Raw genomic sequence first — 22,113 nt, forward strand, 5'->3', positions numbered from 1 at the left:
TTATCATCATTGCTTGAATTTTTTTCATGCTATATGCAAAAGTCTTTGTCCCTTAAGGCAACAGACTACAGGCCCCCCCCCCCCCCCCCCCCACAGGCTGCTGTCATATTAACATTAGCTTGGAGCTCCAGAATGGACAAGAAAAAACGACGAGAATGGCTCGAGCAGGGCGTTGCTCACGGGGCGGTCGCTCGTGCCAGGCGGTGGCACGTGCTCGGGCCCGCTAAATGCTACTTGTAGCTTTAATTATTATTATTATTATTATTCTACCGGAAGAGTCGCCTTTTTGAGGCCTTTAACATACCCCAAAAATCACCAAATTTGGCACACACATCAGGAGTCGCGAAAAATTTCGTATTTTATAGGAGATTGGCATGGGCGCAGAAAAACGGCTTGATAGCGCCACCTACAGTGACTTTTGTCCCGACGCCCCGCATACGCTTTAACGTACAAGCTTGATTTTTACAGGGCATGTTCTTCAGATGGAGACCTACAAAAAAGTCTGAAAGGACCCACCTGTCACTCGCACAGGAAGTCTGATATATTGAGGTCAATATGTCATTTTTGCTTCATTTTGGACATTTGCAGGCCTCACTCTAGAGCGAACTCCTCCTAGAGATTTGTGAATAATGACTCCAAACTTTGGTTTTGTAAACTAAACACATGTCCGATGTTAAATTGCGAAGCTTTTACGTTTTTACGGTTGTTTGTGACCGTGGCGGCGCGTCGAAAATGTAGGTCATTTTGAAAACACGCCATGAAAAGAAAAATGGCCATTACTCAGCCATGCAAAATCCAATATTATCCAAAGTTGATATGCATGATTGTAGTCTGACTTTGAACACATCTGCAGTGGAAGAATCTGGAATAGGTGTAGCGCCACCTGCTGGTAAAAGGAAATGCCATGTTTTACTTGGAGCATCACTGCCGATACACCTCAAAATGATGTCCACCTGTTGAAAAGCCATTGATGTTTACTCTGATAAAAAGCCATAACTTTCAATGCGGGGGTGTGGTCGTGACAGAGCGGCGAAGTTGCACACAAAAGTTGCTCTCACGTGCACATTCCTTGTCCAATCTCACTGAAATTCAATACAGGTGATGAGGCTTCCATTCTGAACCAATGGATATGACAATCTTGGACGACCTCCATAGCGCCACCTAGATATTGACAAATACATTTTATGTCACATTCTGACCTATCTTTTCTCTGTGCTTTGTCCGACATTCATAAAATTACAACAGGAGATACTCATAAGGGTCTTCTCTCATCGTCTAAAGTTTCATGGGTGTACACCTGACGGTGCCTGCGCAAGCCACCACCAAACAGGAAGTGGTTGATTGCGTTGCAGTCAGATAATTAAAAATTCATAAAAAATCAGCCGTTTGTATCACGAGGCTGAGATTTCAGAATGAGAGGCGTCTTACATATCTCCAACTTAGATACACAGCACTTGCATGGGTGAACAAAAAACGGCTCAATAGCGCCACCTACCATGTTTGTTTTTGAGAGCCCCGCCATGTTCTTTAACATACAAGCTTGATATTTACAGGACATGTTCATCAGATGGAAACCTACAAAAACGTCTCTTGGGACCAAGCTGTCAGTCGCACAGGAAGTCTGCTATATTGATGTCAATATGTCATTTTTGCTCTATTTTGGTCCTTTGCAGGCCTCGTTCTAGAACGAACTCCTCCTAGAGATCTTTGAACAATGACTCCAAACTTTGGTTTTGTAAACTAAACACATGTCCGATCTTAAATTGCGAAGCTTTTAAGTTTTTACGGTTGTTTGTGACCGTGGCGGCGCGTCAAAATTTGAGGTCGTTTCGAAATCACGCCATGAAAAGAAAAATGGCCATTACTCAGCCATAAATAATCTAATCTGATCCAAATTTGTTGTGCATGATTGTAGTCTGACTTTGAACACATCTGCAGTGGAAAAATCCGAAACAGGTGTAGCGCCACCTGTTGGCAACAGGAAATGACATGTTTTAGTTGGAGCATCACTGCTCCAAGTAGGATGAGCAAACACACCTCAAAATGACGTCCACCTGTTGAAAAACCATTGAAGTTTACTCTGATGAAAAACAAATCTTTCAACGCGGGGGTGTGGTCGTGACAGAGCGGCGAAGTTGGGTATCTCGCCATGCACAAATGTTGCTCTCACGTTCACATTCTTTGTCTGATCTCACTGAAATTAAATAGATTTGATGAAACTTCCATTCTGAACCCATGGATATGACAATTTTGGACGAGCTATATATGTTCATAAATGATCATGAAGCATGATCATATAATCAAGCTTCATAGGAAATCAGCCGTTTGTCTCAGGAAGCTGAGATTTCAGAATTAGATGCGTCTTACAAAGCTCCACGTTTGAAAAGCAGCACTATACGTACGAGAAACATTTAACCACCTTAATCACCCTATTGTGCTGAAAGCAAATTTTTGGACATTTTGACTCAAGCAAATATTTTTATCATAACATCTGTTTAGTTTATCAGCACCAAAATAAAAAATATTTACATTTATAAAATGAACTGGTCAACTCTAGGATTTTATTTATTCAATCTTACATCCTCAAGCTTTTCATCAGTCTCCCCTGCTGCAGGAGTGGAGTTAGCCCCCCCGGCTGTGTGCTCACATGTAAATTAGCCAGGAGTGGCAGACAGAAAGTAGAACAGTTAGAAAGCCTAGTTCAACACTAAAATACAGCAATTTCCTTTGTTTTGTTTGTCTTTTATACATCCTTAGCACTAATCATTGCTTTTTTATTCATCCAAAATACAATTAACTTTATATTTTATCTTTTTTTTTTTTTTTACAAACAAAATATATGAATGTGCTCCAAAACAAAACCCAGTCTCAGTACACTCCTACAGATGTAACATCAGACAGTAAATGTCTCTTTTATGCTTTTTTAATCAATGCTGCAACTTCTTTTCATTTCCTTTCAATACATCCAAAGAAATTAAACTACAACGACAACAAACACAACATATAGCAAATGTCTCTAAGAAGATTGTGTATATACATTATGTACCACCTTTAAACACCAAATAAATAACAAATCTTTCTCATACAATCACAAAAAATGGAACACAAAATGTAAAACCCAAATTAGAAATTGCAATTTTAAAAAGATACATTTTTCAGCAGCTTTTCAAAATCAATCACATATTTTACTCTTCTGTGGATGAAACAAAGAAGTCCAGAGCAATGTAGCCACTTCTCCAAAGTCTCTGTCACCTTCAGTTTTACACAAAGTCTGTGAAAATCCACCATACATTGGTCACATGTATTCAGAGACCTGCTAAAAGTCCACAATTGTAAAAGCTCTTATATAGACAACTGTTTGTTTGCTTGGAGCTCTAAATATAAAAAAATGCTTTTCTATCACCTAGACACAGATGGAGAACCATATCAACTGGATTAGTAACAGGGAAACATGTTTAGGTTTAAACTTACATCAATAGACAACATGAAGCTGTTCATCACATTTTTGACCTAAACATGTAAACACATCCTTGGCTCTGCGGTTAGGAAATGGTACTTGGGAATCTCTTCATACCAGGAGCCAGCCTGAACATTGGAACATCACCACAGTGCCCATCCAGACTGGGACAGCAACGGGGTCCACTTCACAGCCGTGAGGCTGCTGTGTTTAACTCCAGCTGTCCCAGCAAGGGAGACAACTGCAGCAACATCCACTGACCAAGCTGGCAAGCCCTGGCAGAAAAGATCCCCACAAGAAAAACACTGGCTCAGGCAGGCTGGTCAATAAAAAAATATAGTTTTACCAATGTCTTGCAGCTCGCAGATCAAGTGGTTTAGTTTTCCAGTAATGTCAGTCAAGAATACAAGTTCAGATTCACCATATTCAGCAGATATCTCCACCAATAGCACCTTAAAAATCCTGTGCTGTTTTGCTTTGCAGCTGAGGTTTTTTATGATTTTCACAATAGGAGTCATTATATGTCCAGAGCCAATCACTTCTGCACATAAGGCCTACTGGTGAAAGAAGCAGCAGTAATGCAGACATTTTGGAAAGTCTTGGTCAGCTTTACAGTGAGTGATGAAACCTGTTTGTCGGTCAATCATAGCAGGAGCCCCGTCTGCAGGTATGGCTACTAGCTTTTCTAATGGTACCTTTTTCTGCACAAAAACTCCTTCACCGTGTTATACATTTCAACTCCTCTTGTAGTTGTCTGTTAGGGCAGATGTGTCAGGAATTCTTCTCTTGTGGAAACCAAAAGCTATGCTGAACTGTTGCCGTCCACAGACTCATCACACTGGACGTTAAACCACCTGCACTTTTCAAAATCCCGGTCCAGCTAATTGGCCAAGTTATCAGACATAGCTGACACTCATCTAGACATTGTAGTGAAAATTGAATGAGTTCTATTGTTCTCATCCTTAGGGACAGTGATAGCAATTATCATCATTGCTTGTTTCTTAATCTGATAAAAACCTTCTTCTACTTGATGAGAAAATGAGGAGGTCTAAACGAGGCTTAGATTTAAGAATTTTTTTCATGCTATATGCAAAAGTCTTTGTCCTTTAAGGCAACAGATTATAGTCCCCCCCCCCCCCCCCCCCCCCACACAGGCTGTCACGGGGCGGTCGCTCGTGCCAGGCGGTGGCACGTGCTCGGGCCCGCTAAATGCTACTTGTAGCTTTAATTTTCAGTTGAATCCATAGCTGGAGGCACACTCAGCCCCTCGAAGCAGAACAGGCAGAGCAGTGAATCGATCAAAACAGCACAGCGACAAAACAGCAGCACCTGCTCCCGCAGCCTAGGAGGACGACCGACTGAAGTCACACGAGCAGCAGAAACCAAAAGGCCTGTGATCCAAACATGTTTTGGCCAAATGGTGCAGCCATCCAACGTCTGATGCTGCAATCAGGGCACTCTTAACCATTGCTGTGGAGCGTTTGGTGCTATCCTCAGCAATAAAACCCTGTGGTGAGCAGCATTTGCAGCTGGGCAGCTCACAGGCAGCCACCGCAGCGGGCAGCCTGAGGCTGCGCCCAGCCGGTCCAACTTGGGAGGAGCAGGCTGACTCTGAACTCTCAGGCTGATTCTAGTCATGCTCATCAAGAGGGCGAGCTCTATGGTGGGACTGAAGCTGGTTTCTGTGGAGGAGGTGGCACAGCAGAAAACTCTGACCAGGTTCAGGTCCATCAAGAGGCGTTCTCCAGCAGGAGACTGCTGTCCCAGCGCTGCTCCACAGACAGACTGAAGAACTCTTTTGTTCCTCGTGCCATACAGCTCTCTGGCTGAGCATCTAAGAAGAATTTCCTTTCATTCATTGATTCTATTGATTTTTGATTGTTTTAATCCATTGAGTTTTATTGCTTTTAATTTGTTTTTATGTGTGTGTTTTATGCTTGTAAATTTCCTCAGGGATTATTAGAGATCCTATCTGTGAACGTTCAATGTTTTTGAAACCTTTTTTTTTTTTTTTTTTGGCCATTAGATGTTACCGTGAAAAAAAAAGTTCCACAAGAATGAATTTTTTTTTGGAACAATTGCTCCAAATGATTCAATCTCCCAATCATTCCTTTTCTGCCATAACTTCAGAAAATACTTTTTTTCCTACACACAGGAGGGGAAATTCAGAAATAACCATATGCACAGAATGGACTAATGAGTCTGTTTGTGGCCTGACATCAACAAGGAGCTGCAGAAATGATAGAGGACTGGGATACAAGCTTTATAGCATTCAACCAATTATAATTCACTCTAGTGATGGTCTGTTGAAAGTCAGTTTTGTGTTTACATAGCATAAGTTGAAAAGTCAGATGTGTTTGAGTTTCATGTTTACCTTCAGGAAAAGGGGATGTAATATTAGGTAACATTCTTAAGTAGAAACCTTGTATGCACAACGGGTTGCTAAGGGAGAATAATAATGAGGGACATATCTACATGTAGAGAGACATGCTACAAAAGCCTGTCTCTGTCCAGTATGAGAAGTTACTTTGAAGCCTCTAAAGATCACAGTTTCCTAACCCTGGCCCTCAACATCTAACACCCTGCCTGGTTTCCAGCTTTCCCTGCACTTTGTGCTGCTTGATAACCTGGTTCAGGTGTGTTCAGTTTACTGGAATGTGGAAACACCCAAGTCAACTGATCAGTAACAGGAGAGCAGGGACAGCTAGAAACCAGACAGGGTGGTAGGTTTTGAGAAGCAGGGTCGGGCAGCCCTGTTTAAATCAAATCAAACTTTATTTATATTGCACTTTTCCTATAAAAACAAAACACAAAGTGCTTTACACTAGAACTAAAAAAGTAAAATTAATAATGTAAAAACAGCACAAAATTTAAAATAAATCCCCCTCCACAGACCTACACACAAACCCCACCCCTTTCATACCGTCCACCCCCTAACTGATGGCGATAGACAATGCATAGGCTGAGCATGAAAGCAAAATGTTTGTTATTGGAAACGCTAATATTTGGGACCTCCCTCTCTGTGAACAGCTGCATTAGCAGCCAAATGCAGCATCCCAGGCGGGGACCGCTCCACCACAGCAAGGCGCGGTGCAGGTTCCCAGCTAGAGCTGCAGCGGCTGAACAGCAGCCGACCCAGAGGGAGACGGTCATACTGAGGAAGCACCGGAAATAAAAATGAAAGACATACTGATAAAAGCAATAAAACATTAAAATAAGGAATATTCAAATAAATCATCAATAATCTAGAGTAAATTAATAAAACAAGATAAAATGGATAAACAAACAAACAAACAAACAAACTAAATAAATAATAAAAGTAGTAAAACTAGCTAAAAGCCAGGTTAGATTGGTCTTGAGCCTTTTCATAAAAGCAACTATGATCTCTGTGGCCCTCAGGTCCTCTGGCAGAATGTTCAATTCAATTTTATTTACATATCCCAATATTACAACATTAGGCTTCATACCGGTAATTGTATAGTAAACTTAAAATCATAGGGAACATGAAGTCATAGAATTCAATAGGTAAGTTCTAAACTACAGAGAAGGTTGGGGGAAACCTTTGCTTTGCCAAACAACAATATTATGAACATGGAAAGAAAGTGAGCAGGCTCTTAGCTTTTACGCTTAAGAAACAACAATCCTCAAATATTGTTCGGAAGTTAAAATCAGGGAAAACAATTGTTACAAACCCAAAGGAAATTGAGGATACATTTTCAAAATTCTATAAAGATCTTTACCAAGATGATACCTGTCCTGACAAATCTTCTGTAGCACAATATTTACAAAATATAAATTTCCCTGAACTATCTGATACAGTATTCAAAGAACTGGACGAGCCAGTTCAAGGCTGGTAAATCAAGCAAGTTTTCTCATCCCTCAAAAACAACAAATACCCGGCTTCATAAATGCATTTTATAAATGTTTTAGTGATGTTGTGACGGGGTCCCGCCGGGAAAGGATGCAGAGGAGCCAAGGTGAGGAGGTTCTGTCTTTATTCAGGACAGTTAAACAGTTAGCACCACAGTTGCTACACGCAGGGCCGCACCAGCGCATGGCACCTCCGTCTCACTCCTCATTTCACTACCTGTGGTGCTCCCTTTTGAACGCTAAGCCACGCATGTTGGGCGTTGTTCTCCTATCATCATCCAGGTGGCACCAGAGGTAGTAATTTTAAAACATAAAATACACAAATGCACAAACAATAAAACACGGTGTGGCCCCCCCTCGTCATCTGACGGTGCCACACCGTCACACCGATGTGACCCCCCCCCCCCCCCCCCAAGCAGTTGTTTAAGGAAATGGCTTTAAATCAGCTAGATTCAATCTGGAGCAGGGCTGTAGATAGGGGTTTCCTTTGTTGTATTTGCTATTAGTATTGAACCATTGGTCCAGCTAATTAGGGAAGATGATGGTATCAAATGAGTTTTAATTGGCAAAGAAGAGCATAAAATATCATTATATGCAGATTATGCCCCATTGTACCTGACAGAGCCAGGCCTAACTATACCATGCTTGAAGGAACGGATCTCCGCATATGGCTATTTTTCAGGATACAAAATAAATGTGGACAAGACAGAAGCCATGGATCTTAATAGTAAGGTCCCACTGTTAGTAAAACAGCTACGCAGATTTTGGTGGCTTAACCCTTGTGCTATCTTATGGGGTCCAGATGACCCCACCCTTACATTGACGTGTTATCCCTACTATGATAAAGGTAGATAAAGGTGGAAAGATTTCATGTAATCCATGGACACCAGTGAAGATCACAAATCATTGAAGAAAAAAGGTTCAGCGCACTATCTAGTGGGTCTAGATGACCCAACTCCCAACGTTAAAGTGCCTAGGATAGCACAAGGGATGAAGAAGGCATTAAATACTTGGACGCTTCTCCTGGTTGGGCTGGGGCGGCCCTCTCTTTCCCTCCGTGCTTCCCTGCTCTCTGGCTCTGGGGGCCTTGCGGCGGTCCTGCTGGCCCTGGCCTGGGTGGCGGGCTTGGTCGCCCGGGCGGCGGTTGTTCCCTGACGGTTTCCGTGTGGCGTTGGGGGGATTCCGGCTGCCGCTGCTGCTGCGGTGGGGGTCTTGGGGTGGGGATGGCTGGGCACTCTCCCTCCTTCTTGTCACGTTCCACCATCCATTTTAGAAGAACATAAACACTCACCTGAGCACGGGTGTTGGCTCACCTTTGCACTGGCGGTTTGCGTGACTGAATGACTGAAATGTTTCACACTAGTTGGTTTTAAGGCATAAGTATGCGTGTGAGCACTATCTGTTTTGTGTACATGTCGACAGGTGGACATTTTTGCAGCTAGCAGGTGTCTTTATAACATTTGAGTGTGTGTGTGGACGGGCCCCGCCCTTTTTGTACTGCATTTGAGCCTTACCATGGTGATTAACAACCAGTAAACTTGTTGCTTTATGCTGCTTCATGGTCTTATCCCCCTTCCCCTCCTACTATCACCCTCCTACCCCCCCCCCCCCCCTCTCTCTAACGTCCCTCTCTCTTCTTCCCTTCTTTCCTTTTCCGTCCGGTCCAACACCAAAGATTTTCAAACATGTTTGAAATTAATAAAGTTTGGCCTCAATTACAAAAGGGGTTTATTCTGACATACCTTTGGTTAGTCTGAAGATTAATAACCCCTCTTGTTAAAGTAAAATATGTCCAACACAAGAGGCCCTCAGCTCTCATCTGTCTGCCCAGCTGTTGGACAGGACAAGTTTAAAAAAAAAAAAAAAAAAAAAAAAAAAAAATACTTGGACGCTTTTATTCCACCCTCGTTAGATAAACTGTTTGATGCTAACTATGGTAAACATCTGAATACAATCTGAAATGACTTCAATCGATGGTCAGCTTTTCCCATCTCCTTTTTTGGACATATTGAAACCATCAACATGAATTTAAACAGATAAGCAGATGATTTCAACTAAAAAAGTCTGACTTCTTCAGGTACCTGCAGATGTGGTCCTTTCTGACCACTCACAAAGAGGGGAACAAAGTATTGAACCCCACACCAATTGAAGCTCTGCTAATACAATATCAAAAAGAGGGTGGGGATAAAAAGATGATAACAAAGGACTACAAAATATTTGTGTCACTGCCTGATGATGGACCTGTTGGGGCTAAGCAGGGGTCAGAGGTGGAGGCAGCCAGAGGCATACCTGATGAAATGTGGGAGGATGCATGAATGGAGGCACACCTGGCCACAAAGTCAAACACATGGAGGATATTTAAATGGAAGATAATTAGTAGATACTTCAGGACCCCAGACATTGTTTCCAAGATGAATCCTAATGTACCAAGCGTGTGCTGGAGGAACTGTGGATCAGCGGTGCCCATCTACACACGTGTTCTGGACTTGCCCTAAACTGCCAAATTTCTGGGGTGAGGTGTACAGAGCTTTGAAACAGATGTTCCAAATCGACATACCAAGAGATTTGATGGTAGTGCTCATTGCTATCCTCCCAGCACAGATACGAGGGCGAACAGAATCATACCTTCTAAATGTGCTCTTTACAGCAGCTTTAAAATGCATTACGATTAGATGGATGAAAACAGAGCCACCCTCTCTAGGTACCTGGATCCAAAAGGTAAGATAACTCTTTCAAATGGAAAGAATAAGTTTTCTACTAAGACATCAGATGCACATCTTGAACATAAGATGGGGCCCAGCAAAATCCTTGCTACTGTCATCAGCCTAATAATACCTCTAGTCAAATGCTGGCATGTTTAGTATTCATTCTTCCTACTTTACATGAAGAGTATTGTGGTAATTCAACCTCCTGTGTGTACCCTGTTTGATAGTACCTACTGTATTGATGTTGATTATTGTGGAAACCATGGAGAAAAGTGTGTACAATGCTGTGTTGCAAAAAGTTTGAGTAAAATAGAGGTTAAAAAAGAAGCAAGGGGCCAAGGATGGAACCTTGAGGCACACCACAATTAATTTCATGGACCCCAGAAAAGTGTGTGTCCATGCTAACCATAAAGTTTCTCTCCATGAGATACGATTCGAACCACTTGAGAACAGTCCTTGAAAGGCCAAGACTTTTAAGTCTGTTAACAAAGATCAGGTGATCAACAGTGTCTAAAGCAGAACTTAGCTCTAGTAGAACTAATACTGAGATCTGACCTGAATACAAGGCACACCTGACATCATTAACTATTTTTAACAAGGCTGTCTCAGTGCTGTGGTTCAATCAAAGCCAGACTGGTTTATCTCAGAAATGTTCTTTTGTAAGAGAAACTCCTCCAGCTGAATAAAAACAAGTTCTTTTAAAACCTTGCTTAAAAATGGCAAGTTGGACACTGGTCTTTTTTACATTATGTGTATAGTACAGGCAAACACAAAATATTTGAGAATGGTTTCAGTCCATCTCTGTCTTACCTGAGCTTCCTCCAAAGTCCATGCTCCTCAGGTTTTTGGCCTCCAGGATCACAACGGTAAGTTTGCTGGTTGTGGGAACGTAACGCAGCGAGAAGCAGATCTCCCCAAAGTCTACTTCCTGCTGAACACAAGTCAACGGTCAAAGCAGTCACACTTTGCCCAAAATCATAATAATTTGTGAAATTCCCTTCTTAAAAAATCCTTTCAGTTACAAAATGAGAGTCAAACAAATGAAAAGTTATTGGAAGGTAACACTGCTGTGTTTCTATTTTGCAGATTCAGGTTCTACCCAGCAACAAACCACAGAGAAGACGATATCTTCGTCGAACCTTCATCTATCGAAAAATGAGCAGATTTAACATTCAAGCAAGAGGGGCCAAGACAGAGTAGAAAACAAAAGGAAACAAAATAAGAACTCTGGAGTGCAGGCACAAGACTCCAGAAAAAGAAAAAAAACACTCCAAGACATTTCTAACTATTTGAGAAGCTAAAATAAAAATCCCAATTTGGTAGACTGCTCCAGAATCTCTCCATCCTCTCTAGTTTACTAACAGAAGCTGACGGGATCCGGGTAGAATCAGCAGAAATCCACCAGTCTGAAGGTCGTGTCACACATCCAGTACGTACATTTTGTGTATTTTCCACGTATAAAATTTTAGTCTCTCGTGATACACGTGTGACATACATAAGTGTTTCTTGAGTTCGTCATACGTTGATGTGTGCAGATGTCCGTCGAGGGTTTCGGCTGACGGGTCTTCACGTGAATTAGGTTCTCTGCTGTTCACATTTTTTGCTTGGTTGAGAATTATGCCGTTCATGCACATTTTATGTAGTTTACACACAATTTCACGTAAATCTTACGCAAATGTGTGTGATTTTTGTGAGATGCATACGCAGATTTTGTGGCTTTTCACAACCGTTCCACACGTCAGCATGCCCCATAGGCTTTACCCTCATGTACTACTGATTTATAACTTTTATATTTCACATAAGGCGCACATATCATGTTAAAATTACATCATTGACGCACGAATCACTAATGAATTGCATATAAACATTGCAAGAATCACGCACAGTTCATGTTTTTTCCATGGTTCAGACCTGGTTCATTTGTAATACATCTGTGAAAAATTTCACGTAAAGACCACACTTTTTTCTTTTTTCACAATTATTCACGTATGACCAGTTTTCATCAGTGCAATGTGCGCAAAATGTACATAGTAAAGGCTGCTAAAACCAATTCTACTTTATAATTGATTGGAAGTCTGAATACCTGTGTAAATGAATTATTGAAAAATACCTGGACATTATTTACACAAACATGGAGCTTGTCAGAACATTTTTTTGTCATTTTGAGATGGGTTGCTATGATCAGTTATGGACATCCTAAAATATAATACAAAATATGGGAGGAGATCTAAATGAATCCCAACCTTCATCCTATCTTCATGATCTGCCTTCACAGTGGAAGAGAATTACCTCAAACATAGCTGGCTCTTCCAGACCTCCCCACTCCTCCCTGACGTGGTTCCAGTTGATGTCGCAGAGTTGCACCCGCAACTCACCAATGATTGTGTGGGTGGTGAATCGGCTAAAGTCGAACACTTTTATCACCACGGTGGACTTGAGAAGCTTAGACTTTGAGAGCTGGGAGCACAAAACAAAACTTCAGGTTCATCAAAGATGACATCATTAAAAAAGAGCATTTTGTGCCTGCAGGCAGTTGAAGGTGGTCACCAAAGAGGCTGAAGTATTATTGATCACTGCGGCCACTCTAAGAGATTGTAATAATTGATAATTATCATAATTCATTTTTAACTTTCAAGCTAATGTTAGAATTAAGAAACGAAAAGAGATCATTAAAAGCACAAATGTTGACTGCAAAAACTGATGAGCTAAATAACAAGAGACAAAATAACCCAAAGAAAGTCCAAAATTGCTTTAAAAACATGAATAACAATAATCAGAGCAAAAGAGCAACAATAACTTTTGAACTGCTGGGATCAGCATGCAATCTAAATAATCTGAATACATTTCATTATTCTTTTCAAAAATGGAGTAATGATTAAAAGGAAAAGCTTGAGAATTGTATTAGTCCAAATGAATAGGAAGGATCATTTAAAAGCTGAATTGGAATCTTTCTGTGCTAACTTTGAATTTTCTGCTGATTCTCAAAGGGCACCAAGTTCTGACATTTGTGCAGCTTTTTTTTAATGAGTTCCTATTATTAAGGTTAGCAAAACCAAAAGCAAATGCAAGAAACTCCCAAAGAAGCTCAGGTTTAAGGTCAAATGACTGAAGTAGCTGAATACTTGCTGGTTTCTATTAAACAAATGGAAACTATGCTTCTGGGCGATTGCATCGTGAACCAGGTTGCTGCAGGTCAGATGTCTTCATTCTCTATAACTAATTCTCTCCAGGGGAGAGAAAATTCCAGTGGATTTGGATGTTACAGAACCTTTATATAAAAAAAGACATCCTCTCCCCGAGTACTGTATCAGGAGTTTTCACCTTTCATATGGTTATGACTTTTTTACATTTCATGGAAACTATGACAAAAGGTGACGGTCTATAACTATTTCATAGTCATTTTCGCTAAGAGACATGTGCGAGAGCAAACAATGATGTGAAAGGTTGCATTCTTTTTAATTAATCCAGCAAATTCATTCAACCAAACGTGTAGATGTTAAAAGTTCACCAATAAAATTCACCAGTAATCAAACACTACACTGTACCATGTTTTAGAAACCAATGCTTTATATGATCTTCTACAAAACTGTCAGAGCTCAGACATTTCTGGCAAGCAACTTTGTAGGGACTTCGGTATAAACAGCGGTTTTCATAGACGTATGTAAAAGTTGAGTGAAGGTCTGACCAGAAGTACAGCCTACCTGGAAGGTGAACAGCTCATTGAATGTGGGATTAAGCGTGTTTTTGAACACTTTTGTCTCAAACGTTTTGGACTTGTCAGGGAGAATGTAGACTTTGGCATACGGGTCAGCGCTCCTTCCCACGTTTACGGATTTCAGGCCGTTTGCTTGTTTGATCCCTACAGAAAGCTGAAAAAAACCCAAAGGTGAGACTGGGCTCTCAAATTTACTGATGGCTTCAAGTTCAGAGGGCTACAGAAACAGCATCTAAAGGCATTGCACTTACAGTGGCGATCAAAGGTTTGGGCACCCAAGGTAAAATGTTCAATCATTGTGCATAAAGATGGAAAAATCTGTCAAAAAAGGCCTGATTTCCATCATTTACCCTTTGAAATAACAGAAAATAAAATAAGTTGTGCAAAGGTTTGGGCTCCATGCAGAGTTAGTACCTGGTACTACCCCCCCCCCCCCTTGGCAAGTACTGCAGCTTGCCAAGGGGGGGGGGGGGGGGGGGGGGGGCAAGCTGGCAAGCTAAGAGTCAATTCTTGTTTGAGGTATCTTCATCCCTTCGTCTTTCTAAAAGTCTTCCAGTTCTTTGGGGCTTCTGGAACATCTGTTACACTCTGCTCTTTCATAATAATACTGGATTGGATTTACCTGCGCTTTTCCAGAAAAGCTCAAAGTGGTTACATTGTGTCCATTATTCATTCACTCCTCATTCATACTTGGTGATGGTAAGCTACTGTTGTAGCCACAGCTTCCCTGGGGCAGACTGACAGAGGCGTGGCTGCCATTTCGCGCCTACGGCCCCTCTGACCATCATGGGGACATTCACGCACATTCACACACCAGTGGAGCCACACTGGAGGCAAGGAGGGTGAAGTGTCTTGCCCAAGGACACAACGACAGGTCTATCCATAGATTTTCAATGATGTTGAGGTCGTGTGATTCGGAAGGCCGGCAAAACCTTCATGGACCTAGCATGGATTTGAGGAGTGTTCAGGATCATTATTCATTTGCAGAAGCCATCCTCTCATCTTCATCTTTTTCACAGATGCCATCAAGTTAACATCCAAACTTTGCTGAAATGTTGAAACCATTCTTCCTTCTACTTTCCTGTGCCGCAGGCTCCAATCCAACCCCAAAGCATGATTGCTCCTACCCCATGCTTAGCAGTTGGACAGAGGTTCCTATTTTTAAACTCTGAGCCCTTTCTTCTCCTAATTCCACTTTTGCTCAAAAAGTTCCATGTTAACTTTGTTTGTCCACAGAAGTTTTCTATGTTCATTTGTGAACTTCAAATGATGAATTTTGTGGTGAGGATTTAGAAGAGAGACTGTATTTGTACAAGTATATTTTCACAGTAAAACATTGTACCACAAAGCCAGAGTCTACCAGGTCTTTCTGGAGGGGTCCTTGTGGATTTCCTGTTCTCACTATCCTGTGAGCTGCTCAGGAACGTGAGATTTTTCTTGGTTTTCCAGATCTTCCTATAACTTCCACTGTTCCTGTTGACTGTTTCTTAATTACATTCTGTCAGATTGAAATCCCCTGGTCTTTCCAGACAGTGATTGTGAACAATCCATGTCAGTTTTTTCAAAGTGGGGTGGTGCATGCAATAAATTCTGCAGGGTGCCCAAACCTTTGCACACACAGTTATTTTGTTTTCTGAAAGAGCAAATGATGGAAATAAGGCCTTTTTTTTACACATTATGTCATCTGATGCATTTTGAAGATTCCTCTGTATTTCCTTGAATTCTTTACGTACAGTAATATTACATTTTATCTGGGTACCTAACTTTTGATCCCCACTGCACTCAGTGTCGTGGTTTTATAGAGCTATCATGTTGTGTAAGACTGAGAAAGAGGAAATGTGTTCACCTCAGACTTAGTTGTATTATACTCCAGGGAGTAGAGCAGCTTCCCTCTGTGCTGTTTTGTTGAGCCGTAGTCAACATCCTCCACATCGGGCTGCACCTGTCAGAGTGAGTCTGTAATCTGTAAATACTTTCTATTATATTGGTTATTTTTAAGCAAATACGGTTGACTGATGTCAAAGTGTGCTATAAATAATTATTTCAACATTTTGGTTTTTTTAGATCTCTTCAGACTCTTCAAATTGCTGATTCAGTTGATACCTGCTGGTGAAAAACACAACCTTATTTTCTTACTATTTTTTAGACCTATGGTACATAACCTGCTCATGTCAAACAAATCTAGTCTGTTTTGGTGATCGCCTGGTGTATTGATCCATTTCTCCAGCTCCGTGTTTTACCAGAGTCGTGGTTGTTTGTCCATTCACACCCTTTAGATTGAGCTGGTCTTTCTGCTTCTTCTTTTTCTGTTTCTTTTTGCAGCAGCACTTGATGCAGATGCAGAGGAGGCAGAGGAGCATCAGAAGGCCGCCTGATACAAAGATGGTGTAGATTGCCCACTGTGGCACTGCCAGGGATGAAGAGAGACACTGTTAAAGAGGGCATCTGTTCATTGTGTTGTGTTTCATGTTAGATCCATATAAACAGATTTATGACAAAGGTTTTAATATCTCCAATGATCTTTCAGACCCGGTCTCAAAGAAGGATGTGCAATAGAGTACGGACTTGTGTTGGATTTACCGCTGTGTGGCAGGAAAACGTTAATGAGAATCTGAAGTGTGACTAGTTATAAGGTCATAAAGACCAAAAGCACAATGATAATCATTAAGTGACATCAGAGAATCTCAAAGAATGGTAGGTGTGCTGAAACAGAGCAGCTGAGCATCAGCATCTGGTGTCAGACAAGCTGATCTGGGTATTTCAGAAAATGCTTTTACTGTAAACATAAACTCCGATCAGAGTTACGTAGTGGAGTTTTGTGAATAGTGGCCTTAATATAGCCAAAAGCCAAATAAGAGTAGTTGAAGTAAGTGGCAGAAGGGCTCTGGTGAATAAAAACTCTCAAGTTCCTGCAGCTTTTCTTCTTGATCTCAGAATGTGCTCTCACGCCCTCAGACATCCTGCCCAGCAGCTGTGACACAAGCTCCATAAAACTAAGTCTAAAATTAACTTCAACATGTTTTCATACTATGTGATTGATATTTTGACAATTAGGAAAACTTAAGGAAAAAAACAGATAAAAAAAGCTGAAAAAAACAGAATTCCAATTCATATGGACAGAAAACAAATTCACATATTTTGGGCTGCCTGAACTGAAGCCACACAGTCAGACTGAAGTACAGACACCGTCTGTGTAACAAAGTAAGAAAGGACACAGCATAGAGTTGTGAGGCCTGTGATTGACCTATGTGTTCAGCTGAAAGTATTCAGTCAGCCACCAACTGTGTAAGTTCTCCCACTTACAAAGATGATAGAGACCTGTAATTTTCACCGTAGGTAAACCTCAACTGTAAAAGACAAGATGAGAAAAAAGATACAGAAAATCCCATTTTCTGATTTTTTGATCATTTATTTTTAAATTATGAAGGAAAATAAGTATTTGGTATCCTCCACTCATTACCTGTATTAATGGCTCATGTTTGAACTGGTTATCTATAGAAAGACACCTGTCCACAACCTCAAACAGCCACAGTCCAAACTCCACTATGGAGACCAAAGAGCTGTCTAAGGACACCAGAAACCAAAGTGTTGACCTGCACCAGGAAGACTGAATCTGCAACAGGTAAGCAGCTTGGTGTCAAGAAATCACCTGTGGGACCAACTATTAGAAATGGAAGACATACAAGACCACTGAGAATCTCCCTCCATCTGGGTGTCCCCCCAGGATCTCAACCTGTGGGGTCAAAATGATCACAAGAACGGTGAACAAAAATCCCAGAACCCCACGGAGGACCTAGTGAATGACCTGCAGAGAGCTGGGACCAAAGTAACAAAGACTACCATCAGTAACACACTACACCACCAGGGACTCAAACCCTGCAGGGCCGGACGTGTCCCCCTGCTAAAGCCAGTACATGTGCAGAACCGTCTACAGTCTGCTAGAGAGGATTTAGATGATCCAGAAGAGGATTGGGAGAATGTCCCATGGTCAGATGAAACCAGAAAAGAACTTTTTGGAAAGAACTCCACTCGTCGTGTTTGGAGGAGAAAGAATGCTGAGCTGCATCCATAGAACACCATAGCTACTGTAAAGCATGGGGGTGGAAGTATCATGATTTGGGGCTATTTTTCATGTATCGTCAGATTTTGAGGGGAAACCTCCTTCCATCAGCAAGGACATTGAAGATGAAACATGGCTGGGTCTTTCAGCATGACAACAATCCCAAACACGTTGCCCGGGTAACGAAGGAGTGGCTTCATGAGAAGCATTTCAAGGTCCTGGAGTGGCCTAGTTAGTCTCCAGATCTCAACCCCATAGAAAGTCTGTGTTGCCCAGAGACAGCTCCAAAACATCACAGCTCTAGAGGAGATCTGCATGGAGGAATGGGCCAAAATACCAGCAACAGTTTGTGAAGACTTACAGAAAACATTTGACTGCTGTCATTGTCAACAAAGGATATATAACAAAGTATTGAATTGAACTTTTCTTATGACAAAATACTTATTTTACAAATACATTCTTTAAAAATCAACGTGATTTTCAGGATTTTTTTCCTCATTTTGTCTCTCACAGTTGAGGTTTACTTATGATGAAAATTACAGACCTCTCTCAGCTTTATAAGTGGGAGAATCTACACAACTGGTGGCTGACTGAATCCTTTTTTGCTCCACTGTTTACGTGGCACGTTTCTGTTTGGCTTACAGGGGATCCCACGCAGCAGGTCCTCAAAGCTGGAAGCATTGTGGTGCGTGGAAGTGGTGGGTGTCAGGCTTCCTCTGCTGGCTCCCATTGACGGCTATGTGGCAGTAGTCACAACTCTGTCAAAAATGTCAAGCTTCTGTTGGGCATGCAGGGTGGTAGGTGAAGAGATCTGGAAGCAAAAGATGGAGAAAGTGTTGAAAGGTCAAAAAACCACTATCTTAATTAAAAAAAAATACTTGACCTTTAGGTCTGCACTCGTATGTTTCATGGTATTTACCATGTATTTACCACAGAAACTACACTTTAAGTACAATAAGTACCATGTAAATACCACTTAAGTACACTGTAAGTACTGTACTTTAAAAGGAAGCGTTAATATTTTTTCTATTAAAACCTCTAAAATAATGAAAGCCTCGCCCCGCTGCCTCACCGGATTTGACCTGCAAATTTTGGCCAATCAAAACAACCAGAAAGGTTACCGCCCAGTGTGTGTGTTTGCACCCAGATGACAAACACCCCCCCTGAAAACTGCTCACAAACCCAGCGAGGGCCCAGCGAGGCCACCGCTTAGTTAGGATTGCAAGCGTGCAGTCGTAAAATGCTGGGTCGCTCGGTTAGCATTGCGCGTCCACAGTTGTAAGGTTCTCTCACTCAGTGGTTTGTCCACGGCTCATCTGTTGCTACATTCTGACTGTATTTAGATCACGTGACCACCAGCCTGGTGGCCCTTTTGGTTCAGTTGTTCTGCTCCGAGGACCGATTGTAATCAGACTGAGGAATCTCAGAGAGAACTGAAGCTCGTGATCAGAAATGAACTGAGACCACCTCGTAAGATGGGTCAGAGAGCGGTTCCTGGTCCTGGATCAGGGTTCGCTTGGATGTATTCAGGCTGAAAATTTGTTCCAGATCATCGGGGGAAAGGAACTCTGGTTCACTTGAAACCAAATAAGTCCAGACAACGTCAGAGCAGAGAAGAGTGTTGTTCTGTTTCCTGCTGTTCACTTGGAAATGTTTTACATGGGGCTTGTAAACTGAAAAAGCTCTGCATTAAACAGAATGAGCTTCACCACTGGACGTGTCAGAGTCTGATGACACGCCTGACAAATTCCACTAGCTGACCCCCACCCAAAACAAACAGCACCCAGAGGCTCGCTTCACTTCCTCTGATTCATGATCTTCAATATCCTTGAACTTTCTGCAGAACAGGCTTTGCAACTGCATTTGCCAACAAGCCACAGTGGTTGCACATAAACACACATATTTCCATGGTTCCTTAATCCAACATGAACTGTTTGCCTGGTCTACAAAGCTGATGGTTAAGAGAACAATAAACTGGTCGTTCTCAAGAATTTCCCAATTGGAAGATTATTTTGGATATTTTCCGCTTCAAATTCCATTTCTTTGTCTGGTGCAGAAGACACTGTACAACATGCCGGCGAATGGTAACATGGAAACACTGCAAGGTGAGAGTTTAGGACTGGTTTGAAAAGAGATACAACAATAAAAATATTAAACCACAAACTTATATGTGAAGAAAGAAAATTAGAAAACCAAAACAAAATAGGAATATGAAATTACATGGCATATAGTATAAGTAGAAAATAAAATAATATTTTATACATGTCAAACATTGGCATGTTGATGAAGTCATGACCTACATTTTAAAAATACAGGAGGTTCTTACCACTCACAGCTCGTTGTCGATGCAAACGTGGTCAAAGTCGAGGAATCCTGATTTAGAAAAGCCCACAAAATCCTGCTACCCATTACAAATATAAAAGAGCAAGCCCTTTAGTTTTGGAGATTGGTGGAGTCAAAGTGAAACGTCTGGGGTGTTTTGGGTTCATCGTCCAGAAAAATGGGCCAGCCTACATTCCATCTGATCTGGATCCCATTAGGAGGAAACGGAAAGAACGGTTGTGACGTCCAGGCGGACGCCTGCTCCGATCTGACTCCCATGAAACGCTGCTTGGTGTTTTTGATCAAAGGAAGGACATGTGCCCCCCTTAATGAAACACGAAGCCTTCCTCAAAAGGCTGCTGAGGGGGACTAATCAACATGTTACCCTGCTTGCCCTGGGTGGTGCAGACAGAAGGGTTTGGGTGGTGCGTCTGGCCTTCCTGCTTCTGTTGTTACATCTATGGACATTATGTTACATCTTAAAACGGCCAAAATTAGGATGACACTCATACAGAACACACAAATTCATTAAGCATTAAGCAGCTCACACTCTAAAGCAAGAGAGTGTGTGTCTCACTGTACAGTCATCAAAAATGTGTGGATCTTTGTGACATTTTGCCGATCATTGGACGGTCCTTTTCTCCTTTCTCTGATTTATTGCTGCCTTCCACCCCAACCACTGCTCTTAAGGCCTTTTCACTGTGGCCAGAGTGCTAACCACTACACCACAGTGCAGCCCTAAGATAAATAAATAAATAAATAAAGACAGAAAAAATACAAACTATTTAGTGAAAAGAAGACAGACTTGATGGACAGAGCAGGACAACAGCTCAACAGCTGTGTGTTGTGAGAAGGTCCAGAACAGGGTCAGCGTCACTCAGTCCATTGAAGAAGGTGGGTGAGAGAAAAAAAGAGAGCAATACCTGAGAGCTAGAAGGAATTCATCTTCTGGTTTCCTGTCACTCCGGCTTATATTCCTCTAGGTTTAGAGGTCTGATGGATTTGAGTCTGCGTCTCTGTCTGCCTGAGCCTGCAGCGGTACCACGCCTGCAGAACACACAGCCGGTGTTCAAACACAGGTGGAGTCACTCAAATGTCACACTGTGACCGTGCAGCGAAGCTGCGACATCTGCATGTTTTAACAACAGTTCACGTGTGAAGCGTCGGCTGGGGCCGATGTCATGAGCACGTTTATTTCTACCTAACATCCCGGGGAGAACATGAAAACGGAACATTTCCCCGAAACAGCAACCCTGACGATCACCACACCGTTTTTGCTGCGACGATGCAGTTCATTAGTGGGAAGAGAGGACATAAAGCCTTCCCCTGCTAACAGAACAACCGCTTTGCAGCCTGATGTCCCAAAAGGCCCCACTATAACAGTCAAAAGATACTTTTAGAATAAGAAATCTAAATGCAGTGAGACTGTGTCTTTGTACTTGAATTACCTTTCATTTCTTGGCCTTGCAGTGGGATTTCACCTTTTCAGTTAAAGGAGAAAAAGGTTATTTTAACCCTTTATTCTGATTCTAATACTTTGATGAAGACTATGAGAATATAAAGTCCATGCTCTGTTTCATACAACAAAAGAAACAGTTAACATGGAGCAGGTACTGACCCCCAGCGGACACACACAGGGTGTGCAGGTGATCGATACGTGCACATAGAGTCCACACAAACAACTGCACAACAGGCTGCACAGCATGTTGTTCACTACAGCCTGTTGCTGGCAGCTTGCACAGGAACATTTCGGTTGTACGGGTCACCGTCGTGCCCCATAGGCATGAGTCGGCTCCACAGACAGGCAGCTGGACCTAAAGCTCATGGCTTTACTGGTTTCATCCAATGATGGAGGAGTTCTGACCACAGACTTTTATGCCACTGGTTTCCAGATATTGAGGAAAGGGCCTGGATTTATATCCTCTTGTTGAATCTGCAGATGACGTTTCAAATCAGACCATGCTGGGGCTCTTCTTCCTCCATC

At 41.9% G+C, this 22,113-nt stretch overlaps 1 protein-coding gene across 1 annotated transcript; it reads right to left on the reverse strand.

Annotated features, from left to right (window-relative positions):
* Positions 1 to 10,822: 10,822 nt before the first annotated feature.
* On the reverse strand, positions 10,823 to 20,426 carry LOC101168704 (synaptotagmin-1-like). Its single transcript, XM_023955405.1, has 7 exons — positions 20,134 to 20,426; positions 18,450 to 18,618; positions 15,988 to 16,154; positions 15,594 to 15,689; positions 13,734 to 13,901; positions 12,322 to 12,489; positions 10,823 to 10,960 (listed from the first exon to the last, which is right to left on the reverse strand). The coding sequence occupies exons 2-7, from the start codon at positions 18,535 to 18,537 to the stop codon at positions 10,823 to 10,825; spliced, it is 825 nt and encodes a 274-aa protein (XP_023811173.1). The 5' UTR covers positions 18,538 to 18,618; positions 20,134 to 20,426.
* Between the last annotated feature and the right edge of the window lie 1,687 nt (positions 20,427 to 22,113).

The sequence above is a fragment of the Oryzias latipes genome, chromosome 6, assembly GCF_002234675.1.
Source record: "Oryzias latipes chromosome 6, ASM223467v1".
Lineage (NCBI taxonomy): Eukaryota > Metazoa > Chordata > Actinopteri > Beloniformes > Adrianichthyidae > Oryzias > Oryzias latipes.